The 24,699-nt window shown below is 36.7% G+C and overlaps 1 protein-coding gene across 4 annotated transcripts in view; it reads right to left on the bottom strand.

The window, feature by feature from the left end:
* LOC150101933 (putative leucine--tRNA ligase, mitochondrial) overlaps positions 1 to 19,075 on the bottom strand; it is a 212,305-nt gene extending 193,230 nt beyond the window's left edge. For 2 of the 4 annotated variants that reach the window (XM_090400327.1, XM_090400330.1), the window contains exons 1-2: positions 18,663 to 19,064; positions 10,370 to 10,526 (exon numbers count right to left, since the gene is read on the bottom strand). In XM_090400327.1, coding sequence (XP_090256453.1) covers positions 10,370 to 10,486 — 117 coding nt within the window. In that variant the 5' untranslated portion in view covers positions 10,487 to 10,526; positions 18,663 to 19,064. Of the gene's footprint in view, positions 1 to 10,369; positions 10,527 to 16,412; positions 16,491 to 18,662 lie in introns of those variants that run through there. The other 2 variants (XM_090400328.1, XM_090400329.1) reach the window with 2 other exon arrangements.
* Between the last annotated feature and the right edge of the window lie 5,624 nt (positions 19,076 to 24,699).

Here is a 24,699-nt window from a genome sequence, read left to right as displayed (position 1 = left end):
ATGTAAGCCAGACAAGGAGATTGGGAGAAATCCACATGAGCGAACAATAAAAGGACGTACAAAATAAGAGAGAACATAAATTGGGATTGGCATTTCACACAGCCTCTACTCTACCAGTCCTGATGTACTCTGGAATAGAACAAACATGTCCTATATAGATAAGAATTGTTTCACAAGAAAATTCAAAGAGGCAGCAAACATGATTAAAATTCCTATGCAATGCAACAAAAACCAAGGTTTGATTTTAAATCAAGTTTGGTCATCGTTTATTAAAAATTTACCAATTTCAGACCTCAGACAGAGTGAGCATGAACCACAGAATGCAACAACAAATAGCATTATCTCCAACTAACAAGCATTAACAGTTGTATAGATCTGTTATTCGGTTTTTTAACGAACTGTTTAGATGTTCACATCTAGAAGTTTGTGCTTTAAACTTTTAGTTCTCTTTACCCCTGAAGATGTTAGTCTGACGACTAACAAAATTTGTCAGGTGTTGATTTTGGTACTTCTTTAGTTTTAAAAACAGTTTTCTTTAAGAAACATGTGGTCACAAAACCAGAATAATTATACTGAAATTTACTTTATGTTTAGAATGGCAACCACTGCATATGATAAATACTGTCCTGCTAGTTATTCCATTTCGGCCAATAAAAAACTGAAATAATATGTCTTCTCCCTAAAAATAAATTCATACTGAAGGCAATGTTTAGGAAAATACTTTCATTCCAGACTGCTACAAAAGTTATAAAACTACTTTACAGGAAGAAATTAAAAAAAATTTAAATGGTGAACTTGAGAAATATTGGTGAGAAAAAGTGCTTGAAAAGTTTAGGATGAAGAGAGAAAAAAAAAGAGAGATAGTCATGACAAGAGTTGAGGCATACACTAACCCAATTCAATTATATTTGTTGTCAGACAACCAAGCATTATGAACAACAGATCGGGGAAAAGGACAATTTTTTTAGATGCTGAGGCTAAATGTATAATTCCGCATATTTCTCACAAATTCTAGCTTTAAGTTAATATCTTTTGGTTATCTTCCTATATAATACTTGATGCTAATCTTCTTCTTCTTCTTCTTCTGCAGCTTCTCCCACTTAAGTGGGGTCACTGTTTGTTATGAGTCTCCTCCACACCTTCCTGTCTTGGGCTGTCACCACATCCAAGTTCTTCATCTTCAAGTCCTCTTCTACCAGCTCCCTCCATCTCTTCTTTGGCCGCCCACGCTTCCGCCTTCCTTGCACATCCATCTGCATGACCCTTCTTCCCACATATTCGTCCTCCCTCCTAATCACATGACCAAACCATCTCAACCTTGCCTCCTGTATTTTCGCTCCTAAGTTCGTAACTTTCACTGTTCCCCTGACATAGTCATTTCTCAGATGATCCTTTCTGGTCACACCGCACATCCACCTAAGCATTCTCATCTCTGCTACTTCCATCCTGCTGATGTTATTTTTCCTCAGGGCCACAGTTTCTATAGCATATGTCATAGCTGGCCTCACTACTGTCCTATAAATTTTGCCTTTCAGATTGATCGGCACCCTCTTATCACATAACACTCCAGCCATCTCCCTCCAGTTCCTCCAACCTGCTTGTATCCTGCATCCCACTTCCTTCTCACCTCCTCCATCTTCTTCCACTGTCGAACCTAAGTATCTAAAGTCTCTCACCTTCCTGATGACATTTCCTTCCAGCTCTAGGTCTGTCTCCTGGCCACCGCCCACTGCGCAACACATATACTCTGTCTTACTTCTGCTCAGTCTCATACCTCTCTCTTCCAGTACTTTTCTCCATCTTTCCAGTTTAGTTTCCGCTTCTTCTCTTGTATCTACACACAGCAAGATGTCATCTGCATACAACATTGTCCAAGGTACATCTTCTCTCACCTCCTCTGTTACCACCTCCATCACAATATTAAACAGAAACAGACTTAATGCTGACCCTTGATGCAAGCCAACTGTTACTTGAAAACTTTCTGTCTGTCCCAAACAGGTCCGAACACTTGTCTTCACATTTCTGTACATTTCCTGCACCAACCTGACATATTTCTCCGGCACCTTCTTCTCCCTCAGACACCTCCAGACTTCTTGCCTTGGCACTCTATCGTATGCTTTCTCCAGATCAATAAATACTAGATGTAGCTCCCTTTGTTTCTCTCGATATTTTTCCATCATCTTCCTATATAATACTTGATGCTATAACTATCTCAAATTCATCAGTTAATTTTTGGTATTGAGACCACTTGTTTCTTAACATATAACAGTTTTAATCAAATAAAAAATAGAACCAAAAGGTTTCATAAGTTGTTGGATGTACATCATCAAGAGCACAAAACTTATATAAAAAAAGCTAGAAAAAACTAATTACAACATAATGTTATCAGAACTTCACAATTAGTACATACAAACAAGTGACCAGAAAACCCATTGCATTGATTGTTCTATGTGTTGGCTGCATTTATTACAAATTCAGTTATCTTGTAAACAATACAGTGAAGAAACTATAATAAATTTAGTTTAATCCTTTATCCAAGTGTGAGCAAACATAGTTTGTGCCTGAAAATATCTTCAGGACTGAGGTAAGGTAGCACAACACCAGGCAACTCACAGCAAAGGTGGATCAAGCTCTCATCACTCCTGGTCTCAGTATCTCCCATAATGCAAAGCACATCTCCTTGCAGACATGTATACTGCTAGGCATTAAGGGAAGGGCCACTAACCCAGACCAGTTTCGACCTTTATCGAGGTTTCATCAGTGGAAGCCAGGCCCAAAAGTGGAGATACCAAGGCAGAAGCAATGGAGGTCATCTTTACCTATAGAAGTTGCCAAATGGTGTGCCACCTTATTATTGAATTACTCTGAATTTAGAGAAATATGTTGAAAGATTATTTCTCACTTGGTAAGACTATAATAAATTTAATTTAATCCTTTATCCAAGTGTGAGCAAACAAAGTTTGTGCCTGAAAATATCTTCAGGACTGAGGTAAGGTAGTACAACACCGGGCAACTTGCAACAAAGGTGGATCAAGCTCTCATCACTCCTTGTCTCAGTATCTCCCATAATGATTTTTCAACATTTCTCTAAATCCAGAGTAATTCAATAATAAGGTGGCACACCGTTTGGCAACTCCTATAGGTAAAGATGACCTCCATTGCTTCTGCCTTGGTATCTCGACTTCTGGGCCTGGCTCCCACTGACGAGACCTCAATAAAGGTAGAAACCGGTCTGGGTTAGTGGCCCTTCCCTTAATGCATAGCAGTATACATGTCTGCAAGGAAATGTGCTTTGCATTATGGGAGATACCGAGACAAGGAGTGATGAGAGCTTGATCCACCTTTGCTGCGAGTTGCCCGGTATTGTACTACCTTACCTCAGTCCTGAAGATATTTTCAGGCACAAACTTTGTTTTCTCACACTTGGATAAAGGATTAAACTAAATTTATTATAGTCTAACCAAGTGAAAAATAATCTTTCAACAGTGAAGAAACAGTTTTTATTATTATCACTATTATTGTTTCATATCAAATAAATAATGCAGCTGCAATTCTGGGAATTAATGTGGAATTATTATGCCACTATGTAAAAGATGTCACTGCATTCTCCCAACTTCCTCAAGCAATTTACATAACAAATAGGTATTTTTTTAATGGCACTTGTGACATAATAAAGTTTATTAGACATGAGTATTCACAAGAATAATTATTGCAAATATTTCAACCAGAAATTAACTGATCATCATCAATGTTTTAGCATAATAACAAGGTGAAGCTAGGACAAAAAATTGTACATTTTATTTTTATATATAAATTATATATTATATTATTATTATATATTATTATGTATTATTTACCTAGCTGAGCCAAGTGCCAGAAAGCCACTTAGAGGGTGGTTAGTAAAATAAGATTACAATTATAGCCAAAATTCAGTAATTTGAAATAAAAATTAAATTTAGATAGAAAACAACTACAAGAATACCAATCTTATATTAACAACAATAAACTAGAAAATTCTGATCTTGCTCAGCACAGAATGGACACTGACTATGACTTTTACATTGTGCAGGTTTAGGTGTGAGTGGTTATTTAAAGAGAGGGCTGAAGCACTTCCACACTGCCCAAATTTAAATCAGAATGACTGCCTCTCTGTTGCCAAAATTTTTGAGATTCATCCTCATAAATGGCAAGCAATGGTGCATTCCATTCCCCCCTTTTTTAATATAATGCTCTGTTAATCAATTCATTATCTGAATTTAATTGTTATTTCAAATTCATCATCATTCATCACCATGATCATCAAATTCCTGCCATGTACCCTCAAGGGGTGTACAGGATATGATAGTACTACATGAAAAATTTACATCATTACTAACTTCCTAACTACAATTTTCCTCCAAATCAGCCTGTTGCTTGTCAAGCTAACATTATCAGATCTTATATTTCTATCTTCTAAGGCACTTTGTACCATATCAATCCACCTAAATCTTGGTTTCCTCAGGGTCATTTGCCTGCCAGAACACTCGTTTCGCTAATCTTTCCTCGCCCAGTCTGTTTAAGTGACCATACCACCTGAGATTAGCTCCGCTCACCTCAGGTGGTATGGTCACAAAATATAGCTAATGAACACTAAATATAGCTAATTTAGTGTTCCGACTAATTTCTCTCTTATTCCATATGAATTTATTCAATTGACTTCCTACCATACCAGCTTTGTTGATTCTATTGTCTATTTCCATATTTAATTTGCCATCTTCACTAAAAATCTTGCCTAAGTAGCTGAAATGTTTTACTTGTTCCACAGGTTCTCCGTTCACGACGCAATTGACATTTTCAATGATTCTGCCTATTTTCATTTTCTTTGTCTTTTTATTGCTGACCTTCATACCATATCTATTACAATGATTATTCAATTCAGTCAGGGAATCTTGCAGACTTGTAGCGGATTTATTTAGAAGTATAACATCGTCCGCAAAAATCAAAGAGCTGACATTAACATCTCCAATTCTGATATCAGGCCTAATACCACTCTCCTTCACAATGCGATCCATATAAGACAATGAACAACAGTGGGGACAATGTACATCCCTGTCTAACACCAGATTTAACATTAAACCATCTTCCTGTACTTCCTTCAATTCTACCTGCTGACTTACAACTCAAATGAAGACTACGTATTGCTTGATATAATTACCATTGACACCATATAACTGTAGCATATTGAATAGCTTCTCCCTTGGCATCTTCTCATATGCCTTTTCTAGATCGACCAAACTTAAATTCAGATCTTTGATATATGACCATGATTTTTCAACTATTTGTCGTAAAGTGAAGATCTTATCCTGATAGCCTCTATTTGGTCTAAATCCAGCTTGTTCTTCACCAAGCTTTTCTTCCACAATTCTTTTCAACCGTCTCTCAAGTATACTTGCATAAATCTTACTAGGCACACTCAGTAGGGAAATACCTCTGTAATTCTCACATTCAGTTTTATTTCCCTTTTTATATATGAGTACTATCAGAGCTCTACTCCAATCATCGGGAATTTGTCCCTCTGTCCAGGAAATCTGAACTATGTGCAGCCACTGTAAGACTTTTATACCACCATACTTCAGCATTTCTGGTCGAATATCATCTACTCCTGCTGCCTTTCCATATTTCAAGCCTTTGATAGCTTTTTCTACTTCAAGTATGGAGATGTATTCCTGACTGTAGCCTGTTGAGTGTTTTTTACCACTGTGCTATCACTGCTTGTTTCATTTAGCAATTTTTCAAAGTAATTACTTTATACTTCAAGGACATCTTTTTCACCCATTTTCATGTGACCTTTATCATCTATAAATCCTTTTACAGCATTATTTCCTCCATTTCTAAGCTTTTTCAACAATCTTCAGAATATCTTACCACCTTCTTGATATTTACTTTCTATGTTCTTGCCAAAGTCCTCCCATGCCTTTTGTTTAGCCAGTTTTACACAGTGTTTAGCTTTCTTACATTGGTCTCTGTATTCTCTAAGAACACAAGCTGACTTATTTGCCAGGAACTTTTGATATGCTTTCCTCTTTTCCTTTAGTGCCTCTTTAACTTCCTGTGTCCACCATGGAGGTCTGATTTTTCTATCCTTGCACACAACCTCACCACATACCTCTCTTCAATCAATCAGGGTTTTCTTCAAGGCTTGCCACTGAATCTCCAAGGTTTGGTTCCTGTTCTCAAACTCTTTCATTTTTTTTTTAAATAATCTTTGTGTATTTTAGTCTACAGTTCACATCTGAGAGCTGCTCAACTTTTATTCGCTTTAAAACTTTCTTACATGTTATTCTTTTCAATATGAAATTCAATTTTATCCTGCTCAAGACTAAATAGTGATCGCTTCCAATTTCAAATCCTCTGTACACTCTGGTGTCCTGCACCAGAGAGAAAACATCACTATCAACAACAACATAGTCAATGAGACTTTTCTTATTCTTTGCCTCTTCTCTCCATGTGAATTTGTGCACATTTTTATGTTGGAACATCGTGTTAGTGATAACCAGTCCATGTGCTGAGCAGAAATCCAACAGGTATTTGCCATTATTATTAGCTTTGCTCTTTTCTCCAAATTTTCCCAAAATATTTTTGTATGTCTGACAATCATTTCCTACTCTGCTATTTAGATCCCCACCAAGGACCAACTTTTCCTTTTTCATTGTGTCAGTTGCTTTCATAAAAAATTCCTCCACTTCTATCTTAGTAGAACCTTTTGTGGGACCATAGGCACAAATAAGTCTCATTGTCCAGTTTTCCATTCTGATATTTGTCCAAATCACTCTACTTGAGACTGACTGCCATTCAAGAAGATTAGCCTAGTATTTAGTGTTGAATACTATGGCTACTCCTTCTTTTCCTTGATTGTCATTGCCTGAATATAACATTTTGTATTTATTGCTCAGAAAGATCTCACCAGTTTTGGTCTTTTTTGTTTCAGTCACCTCTATTATGTCGATCTGGTACTTATCTAATTCCTCAGCTAGCTCCATTTCTTAGCCATTCAGGCTTCTTATGTTGACAGTACCGATCTTTAACTCTGGTGATGTTAAGTTAGTTGGGGCGTGTTTTCAGCTTTGTTCGGCTTTGTTATTTCAAATTACTCAATCTTAATTTTGGCTTGAATTATAATCTTATTTTATTGTAGATAATAACCAGCTAGTTTCTGGTCAAAATATTTGGAATAATAAAAATTATTATTTATTCTTGTGAATACCTGTGTTAACTAAAAAAGGTATGGAACAGTGGTGTCTGGTGAAAATTTTAAGTGGGGGTGCTGCATATACAAAAAAAAAAACTTGAAGGTGCTGCAATGTCGCAGTGCTTATGTATGGGCCACCACTGGTATGGAACCTAAAGCACAGTGGTAATATGGGGTAAGCCAAGAGTTAGTAAAGCAGATAACTGGTTTTTTATTATTATTATTATTATTATTATTATTATACATGTATCATGGGAGATCCATTTGTTCATATATTAGTCATCATTCAAACAATATCTATCCTACTTCTTAAACTCATTTACTGATGAAGCACTCACAACCACCTCTGGTGACTAATTCAGCCTATTCATCTCCCTCTAAGCCTCAAACCTAGTCCTAACATCCTTGCTAACCACACTCTTACATAACTTCTACTGGTGACCTTGTTCTCTCCCTTCTTTCCATACTGAAAAAAGTCTTCAGTGTCAGTCCTATAAAACTCCTTTAATAACTTAAATGCTTCTAATATGTCTCCTCTTTTTCATCTATCAGCTAACTTTTGAAGCCTATAGATCTATTCTAAAATAAACTAATATTATTTTTTTATTTTTATTAATGCCTGAAAATTCCAATTTCATGGAAAATCAATGAACAAAGATAATAAGAATTTAGCACACTGAATCTGATATTCAAGTAAAACTGATGCAGACTGATTATTACTTTGGTTTTAAACAGAGGTCTTGATTGACTGGTTGGCCAAGTGGAGCATCTCATCTTTCTAACCAGTAGGTTGTGAGGCCAAAATCTACAGCCGGTGTGGATGTCTGTGATTGTCATACGATGTCTGGTCTAGATTAATGATATACCATAAGAACAGAGTGAATGAAAGAACAGATTTTCGTGGTATTCCAAGAATGGTGACGAAATGAGAAGATAAAAAGCCATCAAATTACATAAAATGTGTGGTCAGAGAACAAATTGGAGCCCAACTGCAAAGTGGAGAAGAGATGTAGGAGGCCTTTATATTAAGGCTGAGGTTTTAACCTTAAATTAAGGTTTAATGGAATGAAAATAGCACAGTGAAAGAATTAAACACAGGTTTAATGATTCTAATATTTTGTCTCACTCACAAAATATTTAATGGTTCCAAAAATTGGAACCATTAAATCTGTGTTTCATTCTTTCATTGTGCTGCTTTCATTAAATGTATCTATTAAACTTTAACATTTGCAACTATCATTTGATCCTAAATACTTGTTTGCTAATTCTTTGTGAAGAAAGCATAGCATATTTCTTTATACAGAAAACACAGCACGCAAAGAAAACAATATGGTAAGTGGAAAATCTGTTCATGTAGGGAATTTAACTGGGCTAGCAGTCCTAAAAGATGAAGTGATACAGGAATTATAACTGCCTGTGCAAAGTTAAAATCTACAAATGCACTAACTTTGCATTGCTAACCTTACTGCTACTAATGCAGCTATTAACTCTCTTCAATCAAGACTTCTGTGTTTAATCTGGAACTTTTGGAGCATCTGTTCTGATAAATCTGCTAATAAACAATTTCTAAAAAATAAGGAACAAACACATCAAGCAATATGACAATTTCTTTCTGTAGTTCTAATTCTCAGCTGCAGATAAAGCCTATTCAAGCTGTCATTGACCTTCCTTCAAAAAGACTTGACAAACCAGCCATCAGCATCTTATATCTTAACTTACTTAAAAATGTCTCCTCTCCCACATCACTTTTAGAGGTTACTTCTTGGAAGTACACCAAATATAAACAGATATAGTAAGGAATTCTGCCCATTTTCTCTCTCTATTTTTCTAGCTAATTTTTATATGAAGCATTATAAAAAAACATGCTCTTCATTCTGCCAATCTCAAGCTTTTTACCTGGCTAAGAAACATTAGTGATGTATTCTACATTTGGCCACACACATCAAGCTCACTCCTCCTTCACCTTAACAACCAGCACCCCAGAATCCAGTTTACAACAGAACAGGTTTTTGTAAAATTTGAACCAGCAGACTTTTTTGGTAAACAAGCAGGCTAAAAAGGCAAACAGATATAAGGAATATTATGACTGCAAATTATCTTACTTTGGACAAAATGGGAGAAAATGGTCACCTCTGAAAAATGTAAGAAACTATCTCTGGATTCTCCTTCTTCCCCTTTGCATCACAGAGTTGAATGAAAAAAAAAAAAAAACTATCCTATACAGAATTTGCTGCATATATAAAAGGAAGTCAGCAGCAACAAACTCCTTAAATATCAACAAGTATGGCTTTTTATTTGCTTAAAATGAAACAGCTATGCGATGCTTTGTGATCATAGGTACTGTGAACTCAGAAACAATACTGATAAAAACTGAATCACCCTACATCAGTTTCTATTTTTAATCCCAACACATGAGAGGTTGCAAGGCATATAACATACACATCTGTACTGTGTGAAGTAAGTGGTTAAGGAAAAAGAGGAAGCTTGTTGATGTCATTTTTTGAACTGGAGATCACAGTTCTTGGAGAAAATAGTATGAAGAAAACTGTACCAAAGAATAGAAGCAGATGGAATGAAGGAAGAGGTTAGAAGTTGAGACACAGGTTTGAAGGTGAAGGGCAAATAAATGTTGCCAATTACCTGTGTATGTGTTCACAGGTTTAAGGGAAAGAGGAGGAATTGTGGTGGCAGCCAGTTCAGCATCTTACATAAACAGCTTTAGTTGTCTATTTATGAACTAGAGAATAGAAAATTTTCTAATGAGAACCCATAGCCTTCCATCCAATGCTGATTAATACAACACAGAATGAAAACTTCAGGTGTATGTGGGAGGAGGAGGAGGTACATTGTCCAATCACAGCTTTTAAACTCACATATTGCCACATGGTAGGAAAAGTCATTACTAATTAAGCCACAAACAGTCCAGATAAACAGCTAACAATGAGAATGAAACCACTTCTTTTTTTTTATCAAATGAGTAAAAGTGTGTTGGTATGATTAATTGACAATAAAATAATAAAACAATAATAAAAATCTAATTGACAATTTTAAATAGCTACTTAAAATTTTGAACTGAATATAAATAAAATAAGTAAAAGTAATATATATTTAATTATTAAATATGTAAAAGAATTATCTCACCCATATTCCTGTTGTACTAAATATATGCCTGCAATGACTGCTGATGCATGCTGACTTCAAAATATGTAATATGTGATATTCCAATGTTCTATTCAATAATATTTTACTCAATGCCATTTTTAAGAATAACAATTAACTATCTCTGATTAAAATATTCCTGTAAAAAAAACAATCAAATAGAGAATTTTAAATTACTATTACTATAAATTACTATACAGGTTATTACATACATAAATAAGGCATTTATAAAAAGCTGTTTGCTAGTGAGACAGAAATTTCAATATGAAAATGCTACTAAACTTGGCTAAATCAAGAAATAATTATATATATATACATATATATGTGTGTGTGTGCGTGTGTGTGTGTGTGTTACAGTTAAAGTGATAAATCCGGTTATTATTAATAATTACCGGTTAAAGTGAATGATTAGAATTAATCACTTTAACCGCTTAAAGTGAATAATTCCTAGAGGAGTCTGCTAAATGTAATAAAAACATGTTTATAGGTTTTCATTCTCAATAGAAATTATAACAGCTTAAGTTAGGTTAGGGTAGATTAGTTTATAATGAAAAAAGTAAGAAAAGTATTTCTTTTGAACTCAATGATATCAGAAATCAGAAATCATTATACCTAACCTAACCTTTATTGGTTAGGTTAGGTTAGTTTATAATGAAAAAAGTAAGGAAAGTACTTCTTTTGCACGCAATGAAATCAGAAATGAGAAATCATTATAAACTAACCTAACCTAAACTAACCTGGATATTGCATGTCGAACCAGAGTGTAGTCGTAGTTTGTCATGGGCAGATTAATGGGGATGAAAGATAAACGTTGTTGTGGGCTGAGCTTAATGATTGTGGGCAGATGAATGGGGATATTAGATAAATCAGAGAGGAACTGATCAGTGTTTTTCTTCATTGATGAGGAAAGAGGTACAGCAACAACATCTTATTATCCCCATTCATCTGCCCGCAACAACTTTTATTTGTTATCCTTATTTATTTGCCCGTAATCATTAAGCTCGGCCCACAACAATGTTTGTCTTTCATCCCCATTAATCTGCTCACAACAAACTACAACTACACTCTGGTTCAACATGTGACATCCAGGTTAGTTTATAATAATTTCTGATTTCATTGAGTGCAAAAGAAGTACTTTCCTTACTTTTTTCATGATAAACTAACCTAACCTAACCAATAAATGTTAGGTTAGGTTAGTTTAGGTTAGTTTATAATGATTTCCAACCGATAAAGGTTAGGTTAGGTTAGTTTATAATGATTTCTGGTTTCTGATTTCATTGAGTGCAAAACAAGTACTTTCCTTACTTTTTTCATTATAAACTAACCTAACCTAACTTATATAAGTTTTCAATTTCTATTGAAAATGAAAACTTATATATAAAACCTATAAACATGTTTTTATTACGTTTACCAGACTCCTCTAGGAATTATTCACATTAACCGGTTAAAGTGATTAATTCTCGTAAGTTATTCACTTTAACTGGTAATTATTAATAATAACCAGATTTATCACTTTAACCGTAAAATGTATATGTACGTATATATATATATATATCCCACACACAAGAGGTACAAGAGTTTATACCACATCAATGCCTTTTCTCGCCTTTCAAGTGAGAAAGTTATTGGCATTCTTCTTGAAGAGCTATAAGTTGAAATTGTTGGGAAACAAGTCATGAAGAAGGCTGTTCCAGAGGACATAGGCAGATGGAATAAATGAGGAGATGCAGGTTTGATGAGTTCACTGTTGTACTGTAACGGGATGTTGGAAAACAGCTGCTCATTTTAACAGGTCTAACAGCAAGTGGAGGAATGATATTTGTCAATTCAATGGAGCAGTGACCATGGAAGTATCTATAGAAGACACGCAGAACTGAAACATTGCATCTGTGAGATGGTGGTTGAAGTGCGCCTGTGAGGGAAGGGTCATCTTTGAGATGAATTGCTATCCTCTGGATAGCATCAAATTAGAATACAGAACACCAAACTGGTGTTCTGTATTCTAAGGATGGATGGATGGATGGATGGATTTGGTATTTATATAGGATTAGTAGATGGGTGGGTGTAAAATAGCTTCTTGAACAGAAAAGAATGCCTAGTTTTTAGAAGATGAAGGAGCTATTGGTGTGATGTCTTTGTGCCAAGAAAGGTTGGAGGTAAATGACAGTCCAAGGAGAGAGTGAGTTCACCCTGCCTGGTGTTGTGTGTTACTGAGGATGATGAAAAGTGGGCTAAGATCCTTCCAGAGAAAAGGCAGGACTACATTTTGGTGACATTGAAGGTGACTAGGTTATCCTTGCCCCACTGAAGGATGGTATATGGAAATCATTAAAGCACTAGTTGCAGATGATCTCGATGTAATGGATGTCTGGGAACTACATGGTTTGTCATGGGAGTAGGATGATTGGAGACTGCTATCATCAGCAAAGCTATGGATAGGATTTGTAATGATTGAGAGTAGCTCACATAAGAAAATGAGGGTAGGCAAGAGAATGGAGCCCTAAGGTGCTCCTGCATTGGTGGCAAACCTCAAAGAGAGGGTGCCGTCCACCATGACACAGTGAATGATGACCAGAGAGAAAGCTGGCTATCCAGGTACAGGTAGACCATATATGGAGATTTGTAAAGTCTGCAAAATGGGCCTTGATGCCAAACACAATCAAAAGCCTTCAAAATGTCAAAGGCAATAGTACACATTTCACCGAACCTTTCCATGGAGCATGTCCAATGACGAGTGATGTAAGCTGGGATATCAGCTGCAAATCTGGATTAATTAGCAACCACCAGTATGGTGGTGTGGTTGCTGATTAACATGTAAGCTTCTAAGCAGTAAAGAAGTTAACCATTGATAACTTTCTCCATTATTTTGGAGAGGACTGAGGTGATGGCAATTGGATGGTAAGCTTTCGTCTCTCTTTTATGGAATGGGTTGGATATAATATATCCAACCCATTCAAAAAAAAGCTATCCCATCTCATGGAAACTAACATAATGTTAGTTTCCATGAGATGGGATAGGTGCCACCTGAGAATAGAAGATTGAAGAGAGACAATAGAGAGCAGGTGTTAGTTCTGGAGCACAACGTTTCAGTACAGTAAGAGAGATGTCATCGGGACCACATGATGTTGTAGCATTCAGGTTGTTTAATATTCTTTTTATGTCTTTCTGCTGAAAGGCAACAGGAGACATGTGGTGCACAGTTGCTAGTATGGAAGGAGGTGATTTATCTTCATCATCTATGCAGGAGGTACAGAAAAAGAATGATGCTAGGAGGTCAATTTTTTCTTTGGGTGCTGTAACAGTGGTACCATTGGATGGGGGAGGTGAAAGTGAAGGTGAGCAGAAGTTGCATCCAATGGCTTTTGTGAGGGACCAGGAGGCACAGCTACCATTTGGACAAGAGATGAATTTTCTGCTAGTGGCTTTTATGAAGTTAGATTTGGATTTGCTGATAGTTGATTTACGTTTATTGATGTTTCTGCATTGGCAGAGTACAAATGACAGAGTACAAAAAACTGCTTCAAGCGACATGAAGCAGTCTTCAAATGCTTCATGTCGCTGAGGATGATTTCTGTAATTCACTCAGTGCAGGTGTCTAGGTCAGAAGAACAGAAGCAATAGTCATACCATGGAAAAGAATAGTAGTTCCAGACTTACACCAGATTGTGTTCTGAATTGCCGAGAGTACAGGAGACTTCTACAGTGTGTCAGGAATGAGAACCAGTTTAAAAAAGATCAAGGGCATTGGGAGAGTGGAGAGTATTATCTGGAATAACTTAAGTATTTATTTATGTGGTATAGTTATAAACAAGCTCGGTAGGATTTAACTTTAATTGAACAAGTGTTGAAAAACACTGATTTTTTTTTTTTTTTAACTTTCAAATTCAACAAAAACAAATAACTGTCATTAAATGAAATTTTTTTTCTATGCTGCTCCCACCCAAGAAAGGTTATTTGCAAACCTATAGTACATTTGGGGTGGTGGGTGGGCTAAGGATTTTTTTTTTTCAATTTTATATTGTTTTGTATTTTTAATTTATTTTGTTTACATAATCCAGAAGCCCTGCTCTAGAGACCAAATATGTAACTTTTTCAAGCCACTTCAGGCCTCCGATAATTGGGGGTGGTGGTGTCACATCAGGCAATGAATTCATCTCACACCTAAACACAATCACAAACATCCATACCCACAAGGATTCAAACCCAGAGCCTGTTGGTTGGAAAGCAGATACATTAACCACTTGGCCAACCATGCAAGTGAATTCTCTTCCCTCTCATCCTTTCCTCAAGTTAATTTCAAAGATTATTATTATATATATTTTTTTACCACCATGGAGTCACAACACTCATTGTGGGAGATCGATACTAGTCAACAACAAGTTTATTGTGCCACTCCTTAAACTCATCCACTGTTCGCACTTTCACCACCTTCTCAGACAATACATTCCATGCTCCTGCCACTCTCCATGCAAAAAAACTTACTTTTTAATTTTTATTAACCTATGTAACTCAGTGGAAGGGGCATTGGCATCCACAGACTAGGCCGCCAGAAGAATGATGCAAATTCAAATCTAGTCCTGATATCATTTTTGTTATCTGTCTCTACACTCTTTCCAAGGTTACTTCATTCATCCCCTTCAAATCGTGGTGATCAGATCTGAGCACAGAAATCCAGATATGTCTGATCAAGGCTTTTATACAGTGCGACCTTTTATTTCTTGCAGTTAATGTCCTACTCAATATTGCTGCAGTTCTCTGATATGTCTAAAAATTTGCAATATATCCTCTGAACTTCAAGTTTCTATCAACAATCATCCCAAGATACCTTGCTTTTTCCCCCTTCTTCCAGAATAACTATGCCAAGTGAGTATGAAGCATCCCATCAGTGGATCCCATCCCCCAACTACACACTAATACCATCTCCCACTCACCACCACCAACAGTATTTCTGTCTATAAGCTGCATGTGTTCTCTTGACCAATTTGCCCATACACGAAAACCTTGTGCTTCTGGGAGAAAAACCCTGCTACTTCTGTACAAGATCAGCTAAGTTATTTTCAAATGAAAGAAGTCCATATAAAGATTCCTCTCATCATGACAAGAATTAAACTATTCCAAAAGAAGACTGCAATGTCCCATTGTTCTTCCAATTATGCTATATATACGATTTAGAAGCCAGATGATTTCCCCACACCTCTGGCCTAGATTATTACTGCATTTAAATCATTGTATCATCTGAATCTATTGGTATACTACTATTACTTTGGAAAACAGCTAAATATTTGGCTTTAAATAGTATCCAGTTCAGCTCAGCAAAATGTTTTGATGTGTTTCAATATTTGATATACATATTTTTTTTTTAATCTTGTTTTTATGTATTTAATTCTTTGCATTTAATCCATTTAGTTTCTTGAAAATTGCAGATCTGTATATTATAAACTTTCATTTATGACAGCTGTTATGCTGTATGCTACAATATGTGTGATGTTTCTGCATTTAAAAAAGTAATTTCATGGTTTTAATGACTGCCAGGAGTTTTTAACTGGCAGTCATTAAAGCTCATAAGTTTCTTTTATACCAGGATTATCCATTAGAGAATTAAGTTTTCTACTTATTTTGGTTTCTGTAGCAATAAAGCTGTTAGCTACTAAAAATTAGCCCTTTTCAATTTATGTATGTTTGGGACCAGCAATGATCCACAGCAGGTAATGACTATATATTAGATTCCTTGCTATGGTTCCAGAGTCTAGGAACAAAGAGCTAGGTCAAAAAAGTAGAAAAAAACACTACAAAAAGAACAGTTGACTCAGAACATGTAAAAGCTACAACAATGTTTATAATATATATATATATATATATATATATATATATATACAGGGTGTTCGGGATAAATTTGACATATTTATAATTAATTATATTTTTCCGTAAGTTACATGTATTAACACACACTTCTCTTCATTTAAAAGTTTGGACCCTTCTTCATTCATATACAAGATGTCAGAAAGGATCGATAGCTGGAACCCACCTGAATCATGGAAGAGAATAACTTGTATCATGATGATTCATGCCCGCCATCAAAATAAGGATATTACGACTGCTGCCCAATGCTCCCTGAATACAGTAAAAACAATCAGGCATGAACTAGAGACCTGCAATGGTGACTACGAGGATGTAGCAAGAAGAAAGATCCCTAGCAGACGATCTGATTGCGTTCGTACAGCAGAATTCCTCGCAAATCTGCAGGAACAGGTGTTGAAGAACCCTGGCATTGGAATTCGGGCTTTGTTCGTGGAGTTGCTAACTGTAGTCAAACCCTGGATAACAAGGGTAGCCAATGGTAGGCCGTATGTATGGCAGCAGGATTCGGCCCCTTGCCACACCTCTGGGAAAAGTCAAAAATGGTTGTCTGAAAATTTCTACGACTTCACCAGTCCAAATGTTTGGCCTCCAAACTCCCCAAGACCTTAACCCCATGGATTATTTTGTATGGGGCGCAGTTGAAAAAGACACCAGTCGCACTTCCAGTAATACAAAAGCCCAGTTAACGGATAAAATTAAAACAGTTTTTGCGGCCCTTCCCAGGGAGACTGTAGCATCAGCTTGTTCGAGGTTCCGAAGCAGAATTGAAGCTGTGATCGATGCTAATGGTGGTTATTTTGAGTAAATCTTGTTGATAGTATTGTAATTAACTCTGCCTGTAATGTTTTTTTGTCAATTCATTAAATTTAATAGATACAAAGAAGATTTTCTTTTTCCTTATGAAACTGTCAAATTTATCCCGAACACCCTGTATATATGTATATATATACAATTGCCAGCATTGTGCCTATGGGACTTAGTTGGAACTTTTCAGTTTCTATAGTGAGTGAGTTTATTATAATGGTTTTGCTAAAAACAGTGAATCTGTTATAATGGTGTATTTGGTATAATGTATATACTCCTTGGAGGTGTCACAAAATAATAATAAATAATCACAGCAGAAACGTTTATAACACTGTAATTGTTACAAAATCCTTCTGCACTGTTGTCAATGTAACTGATCATTTTGGCGATCTATTCAACTGATGAAAAAAATGCAACAATATTCTGGTATCGTGATAGCATTCACTGACACAGCAATTAAACCCAAAACCATTTTTAAGCAATCTTCTATTAGTTTATTTGCTATTATTAACACAGAATTTTTGTATCATTTCAAACTGTGCTAATAAATTTTATGATAAAAAAAAAAAAAAAAAAAAAAAAAAGAGGTCTAATCCTGAACAAGAACAGAACATAAGGGAATAAGTAGAATTATAGGGATATTTTCATTTTCTGAGGGATCTCATACTAGGAAGAGTAAACAATTTTAAACTAGAGGGATGTATTTAATTTAAACTAATTAACTGAGCAGTTATACATTTATTTAAACACAGTTTTATTAATGGCCATTTTGTTTATTTTGGAACAATACTTTTATTGTTGAAGGCTATATGAGATCACCAAGTGTATTTTACTCTTGAAGATTCTGTTCGTGTTCTGAGGTTGTTTTGCTTCCCTTCATCAGATTAAGCACTAATTTTAGTAAATTATTATTATTATTACGCGACACTTCCAAGGAGTCCAAAGACTCATCGAGGGAGGGCACCTACTCTATAACTCTCCATCTCCACCAACTAAGCGAACTGCATCATCTACACCAACGGCATCTACTGCATACCGCCACTAGTATTTTCACAGACAATCACAAACATCCATGCCCACAGCAGAATTTGAATCCACAGTCTTTTGGCTAGGGAATGGATGTGTTAACCACTTGGCCAAACAGGCTGGTGTTTCATTTCATTAAAATCTGTTTGGGCATAGTACAGTTGTTATATGTGGACATATGAAGTAGATGGGATAAATGTTGATTTGACTGACTCCTAATACAAAATGCTGCACCTTTTATGAATGGGAGAATAATCTGTAAAATGCATATATGTATGAGATACCATTTAAGCTGTTACATAGATGTTTATGCTATAGCCGAAGCATATATAAATAAGCTGATTGTTCTATGATTCATTTCTGAAAGAACAACACTACAGCAAAAACATGCTGATGTATATTCATTTGACGAGTCTTGATTCCAGGTGTTTGTATAATAATAATAATAAATGTAAATGGCAATACCGTATACAATCCCAAAAAAGGCTTCGGAAAAAAAAAATAAATAAAAATGTCCTTTTTCTCTGCCGATACAAGTTGCATTATTCAACCAATCTCAATCAAACTTAGTATAGTTATTTCTTACTTTGAGATTAAAAAGATGAAGGTAGCAAGCATTCTTCCAAGCACCTCCACAGGTTGCATTGTGCAAGTTTCAAACTAAGGTGGATTTATTATTGTTAGTATACAAATACCACCTTAAGCCATGACGCTTTTTTTTTTTTTTTATTTGATGCCTTGTTTCTTATACAACATGGGGTCCGCTGAAAAATTTAGCAAAATGAAACAGAAATCGAACAGAACTGATTGCCTGAGCTACCTCCATAGGTTGAATTGTTCAGCTATTTTTGCCCATATTTAGAATATAATTTCTTCCTTCCTACTTGCCTATGGTTCACGACAATATCACCACAAAGGAGACGATAAAACGATAACAAAACAAGGAAAGTAAAATAGAGTATAACTAGACAACGATAACAACTCCTCACTAAAGCCGCGATGTAAGTAAAACCACGTGACTAAGTATCCAGTATATACTGTACGAATTCCGTTAGCGCTTAACGGATGAGACGGTAACGGAACGACAGATGCGTCACCACACAGAAGAAAAGGAAATAATGAATAAACAAACAAATAATCGCAAACGACTTAATCGCCGGCAAATTTCGACAATGTCGAAATTCAAAAAAGGAGATCTGCAGGCTATATATGAAATTGAGTTTATTTTATGATGAATGCTTTGTTACCATCTGCCTTACCTCAAAATTATCATCAAGCTTGCCACCCTAAAAACAGACCTACCCTGTTCTTCACCATAAAAAATACCTTCACCCGCTCTGTCTTCCACCTCAATAAACATACTCATCCATCAGTAGCCTTTACCTAACTTAGAAGCTCCCGACTTCCCCTACCTCCTAAAACACCTCAACCACCCACTCTACTCCACCTCAAATAAAAAACTCCAACCGGACCCTGCCTCAAAAAAAAATAATAAAAAAATAAATAAAAATAAAAATCCAGGCCACCACCTCAAGAAACACACTCTGCTCTACGAAATATTGCAACACATGCTCGATCATACGACACCATATTCATCACTATATAAACTCCAGTTCATAATATAACACAATCTTCCATAATAAAATAGAAGAAATACATAATATAAAACAAAATATTCTTCGTCGAACACAAAAAACGATGCTCCATATGACGAAAGATTGAAGATTTGTGGGTAACAGAAACTGGTTGATCAGCGGATAAGGGGGGGGGGGGGTATAAGAGAGACTTATAACTTGCTAAGGGGCTTTATTATTATTATTATTATTATTATTATTATTATTATTATTATTATTATTATTATTATTATTATTATTATTTCGGAAAAGTCCAAGGAGTCGACAGACTCATCAAGGGAGGCCCTAACATCATGTCAAGAACAACTATTCAACATTCACACAGTATCTATCACACCTCGCCTTGAACTCATTCACGGTCATAGCACCCACAACAGACTCTGGCAGCTTATTCCACTCATTCACCACTCTCCAATGAAAAAACCTAGCTCTAACACCCCTGCTAACCACATTCTTGCCTAGCTTCAATGTATGGCCCCTAGTCCTCCCACCACCAGTCCTATTCTCAAATATATCTTCTGGATTAATCCTATAGAAACCCTTCAGTAATTTGAATGTCTCAATCATATCATCTTTTCCGCCTATCAACCAAGTTTTGCAACCCACAAATCTTCAATCTGTTCTCATAAGGTTCATTCCACAGACCTGCTATCATCTTGGTCACTCGTTTCTGGATCCTCTCCACTGCCTCCCCATCAAGAAGTAACCCTGTTGCCCATATCTGCACACAGTAGTCTAGATGGGGTCGTATCAAGGCTCGATATAGAGGAACAATAACTTGTTTGTCTCTGCTCGTTAAAGTATTTTTCAGCAACCAAGTGATTTCATGAGCTGATTTAGCCGCTTTTGCAATGTGCTCCCTAAACTTCAACTCCCTATCCACCAACTCTCCCAAGTCCCTGACTTCATCAATCTCCTGGAGTATGGTTCCACCAATGTGATATACTGCTGCTATTTTTTTCACTGCAAAATGTATAACCTTACACTTTGCCACATTCAATTTACATCCATTTTCCCTAGCCCAGTCCTCCAAACTACCCAAATCATCCTGCAAAATTTTGACATCCCGTGCACTCACAATTGCTCTACCCAACTTTGCACCATCAGCAAACAAGTGAACACTTCCTCTCAGATCCTTTCCTATATCGTTAATGAACAAATTGAAAAGCAGTGGTCCAAGAACAGAACCATGTGGCACACCAATAGTCACAAGGCGTCTTTTGGACTCCACTCCTGAATAAACCACTCTCTGGTATCTCTCCGTCTACCACCCTCCTATCAATCTCACCAACCCTATATCCATCCCTATTTACTCTAGTTTACTTATTAGAGTTCCATGTGGTATCCTGTCAAAAACCTTGGCAACGTCCAGTAGAATCACTCTAAACCCATTACCCTTATTCAGTTCAGCCGTCACTGTGTTATAAAACGTGAGAAAGTTACTGAGGCATGATCTACCCTTCACAAAACCATGCTGTCCTCCATACAATATCCCATTTTCATCTATCCAATCCTGTATTATTCTCTTGACTAATTTTTCCAAGACCTTGACAACGATTCCTGATATGTTAATCTGTCGGTAATTTACAACAGCAGTCTTGGAACCTCCTTTATCCAGTGGAACTATTTCCCCTCTTTCCACCCCCTGAAGACTCACCCAGACCCGAGACCCAAATTAAAGAAAATGGTCAAGGGTATTGACAATTCTTTAGCTGCTTCAAGTACGACACGATTTGGTATACCAACCAATCCCACAGATGTATTGACATTGAGGTTTTGCAAGAGACTATTCACCTCCACTTCATTCACCACAATTCCCATATAATCTATTGGTTCATTCATTTCTGCAATGTCACCACCTGGAAAATATATTCTTGCAAAGTGCTTGCTCAGTAATTCAACTATATCAACTGATTCGGTTACCTCTCTACCATTGGCATTCTTTAAAATCATTCAGCCATATACATTTTTTCTTTTACTTGCAACATATCGAAAAAATTGTTTAGGATTCTCTTTAACCTGCATGGCAAATGTTCTTTTGGATCCTTTTTTTCTTTTCTTACCACAGTCGTTAACCTTCTGGCCTGCGCTTTATACCGTTCATGTGCCTGTCGGTCACCTTTCTCCTTAAATTCCCTCCATAGTTTCTTTTTTTGCAGCTCAAGCTTAGTGGTCTTATTCATCCCTTTAACCCCTACTTGATTTATTATTCGGAATCTAGGTATACAGTCAGCCATTGCTTCATGGAAACACTTCTTAACCGCCTCCCATGCACTATCAACTTCTAGCCCTTGCAGTTGTACATGTCATGGCACTGAGCCAATCAATTTCCTATGCTTGTCATACTTACCAGCCCGACAATTCCACATATACCCTGTCTTAAATTGTAAATTCCATACCTTTAGCCACCTCCCAAGTCAATACCCTATGATCACTCTCACCAATTGGTGGCAACGTGGTTATATTCGTTAAGCCAAATTCTCAGATGCAATTACCAGGTCAAGCACTCTCTGACCCCTAGTATTTTCCATTATATGCTGTCGCAGATAGTTATCACTTAGGTCTTCAATAACCGCATAAATCCAATTCCTTCCTCGCATGTGTCCTCTCCTCCTTCCAATCAATGTTACAATAGTTGAAATCTCCCATAATAATTATCCTCCTTCCAGTCATTTCTTCTATTTACTTATGCATATATCTCCACCATCTATTCCATCACCTGGTTTATAGCAGCACCCAACTCTATATTTAGTTCTGCTAGTTTCAATCTCACACCAAATAGCTCAAATATGCTCTTTTCTCTATCCTGCAGTTCCACTTCTATTCTTCTTGGCTGCAGCTCATCAGCTATCATCAATAACACTCCTCTCCCCATTTTATTCTCCCTGTCACTCCTGAACACACCATACCCCTCACATTCAATCCCACTAGCTGTGTCATCTTCTGTGTTCCTGTAGACGAAATATTTCAGGGCATGGATAATATGAGGATAACTAGAGTTCATCCATGAAAATTGAGTAATAGTGTGGGTAGCAAGGATGTAGCGAGTAGATTTATTCGAAAGTTGTGAATGATCATAGTTGAGTGATCATAGGGTATTGACTTGGGAGGTGGCTAAAGGTGTGGAATTTACAATTGAAGACAGCTATATGTGGAATTGTCGGGCTGGTAAGTATGACAAGCATAGGAAATTGATTGGCTCAGTGCCATGGCATGTACAACTGCAAGGGCTAGAAGTTGATAGTGCATGGGAGGTGGTTAAGAAGTGTTTGCATGAAGCAATGGCTGACTGTATACTGTGAATGAGTAAAATGAATTGCCAAAGTCAGTTGTGTGTACTGTCAGTGAATAATTTCAAGGCAAAATATAAGATATATTGTAGAGGTGTTGGTAATTGTTGAATAATATTTTTGAACTGAACCTCGTGTGATAAGAGCCTGCAGCTCAGTGGATTTGGCATTTGCACACCATAGTGCTTGACCACACGAAGGAACACTTGCTCTCGAATCTAGTTGGCGATTAGAGGAAATTTTTCTAAGCCTTTTTTTGATGGGTGGCATGGGCAAGAGGGTTTTTTCTCCCAGAAACTCAGGTTTTTCGTCCCATAAACTCAAGAAAATCGACCCTAGAACCCACATTATTTTTTCAAACATTAAATTATTGTGTTATGGTTAGGGACCACGAGATGGCAGCACCTGTTTTGCCGTCTCTCTTCACTGCGTGCAGCTTAGTTAGTGATATCCTTGGGCTAGCTCTTTCTGATTGGGTACCAGTGGAGATTGAACTGCTCACACGAAAGTTATATCGGACTAAAACGGCCTCGCCCACTTCCTATACGGGAATAAAAGGCAGCTGATTTTTTTTGACCTCCTGTGATGAGTCTACAAAGTTCATGGAGATGATTGTTTAATAATAATAATAATAATAATAAATGTGATTGTCATGAAAATGCTAGTGGTGGTAGTGGTGGGCGGTAGATGGCGCTGGTGTATAAGATGATGGTGTTAGTAGCGGTTCGTTGATTGAGTGATGGAGACAGAGACTTGTAGGGTAGGTGCCCTCCATTGATGAGACTTTGGACTCCCTGGAGGTGCCACATAATAATACTACTAATAATAGTCCATGGCACTAGATACCTCGAAGAAAGAGTGTTGCAAGTACAATTCTAGCAGCCGAATAGTGGACCTTTTACTAAGCCTTTTTAGACCAGTTCCGAGTTTGTCAAACTCGGGCACGAGTAAGTGAGTTTTTTCCTCTGGGAATATCAGCATTTTTATTTTCTGTAAACTCAAGAAAATCGATCATAGAAGTCATCCTACTTTCAGAGAGTTAAAAAAACAATGTTATGATTAGGGTCCACGAGTTGATTGTACTTGTTAGCCACCTCTCTTCACTTGATGCCATATATAATTGGTGATAGTCTTGAGCTATCTCTCTCTGTATGGCTACCAGTAGAGTTTGCACTGTCCTCTCAGTTTCCAAAAGTGTTATCATAATGGAAGATTTTAACTTTCGAAACTTAACTCGATAGGAAGAAAGAGCATATGAGAGTATGGAAAGAGAGTTTCTTGAGATATTAAGGCAGTGCTGTCTTCATACAGATGATAATGGAGAGAATTCGCGGCGAAAATATTTTTTTGAAAAATCGGCCCCACTTACTCCCTTTTAGGGAGTAGGTGGGGCTATTTTAACCCTATTTAACTTCTAGGGGACTTAGTAGGGAGTTCAATCTCCACCGATAACTAATCAGATAGCTTGATCAAGACAATAATTTTAAGTGGCCCTCCAGTGAAGAGAGGGCCAAAAAGTGTCGCCATACCGTGGATTTTTGTTGTCTAAAATAGCATGAGTTTTAAGAGGATTTTCGGGAATTTATGAGGTGAGTAACCTGAATATGCAGCATAAACGCCGTTTTGACAGTGCAGAGATCACTAACTCGAGGCCGATATGTGAAAGGCCTAGGAAAAGTTTGTGTAGTTGGCCACTAGA

This window comes from Typopeltis vanoorti, chromosome 11 (assembly GCF_054136105.1).
Source record: "Typopeltis vanoorti isolate ZY-2024b chromosome 11, IOZ_Tvanoo_1.0, whole genome shotgun sequence".
Classification (NCBI taxonomy): Eukaryota; Metazoa; Arthropoda; class Arachnida; order Uropygi; family Thelyphonidae; genus Typopeltis; species Typopeltis vanoorti.
Note: the sequence above shows the minus strand (reverse complement) of the source record. Positions and strands in the feature narration are given on the sequence as shown.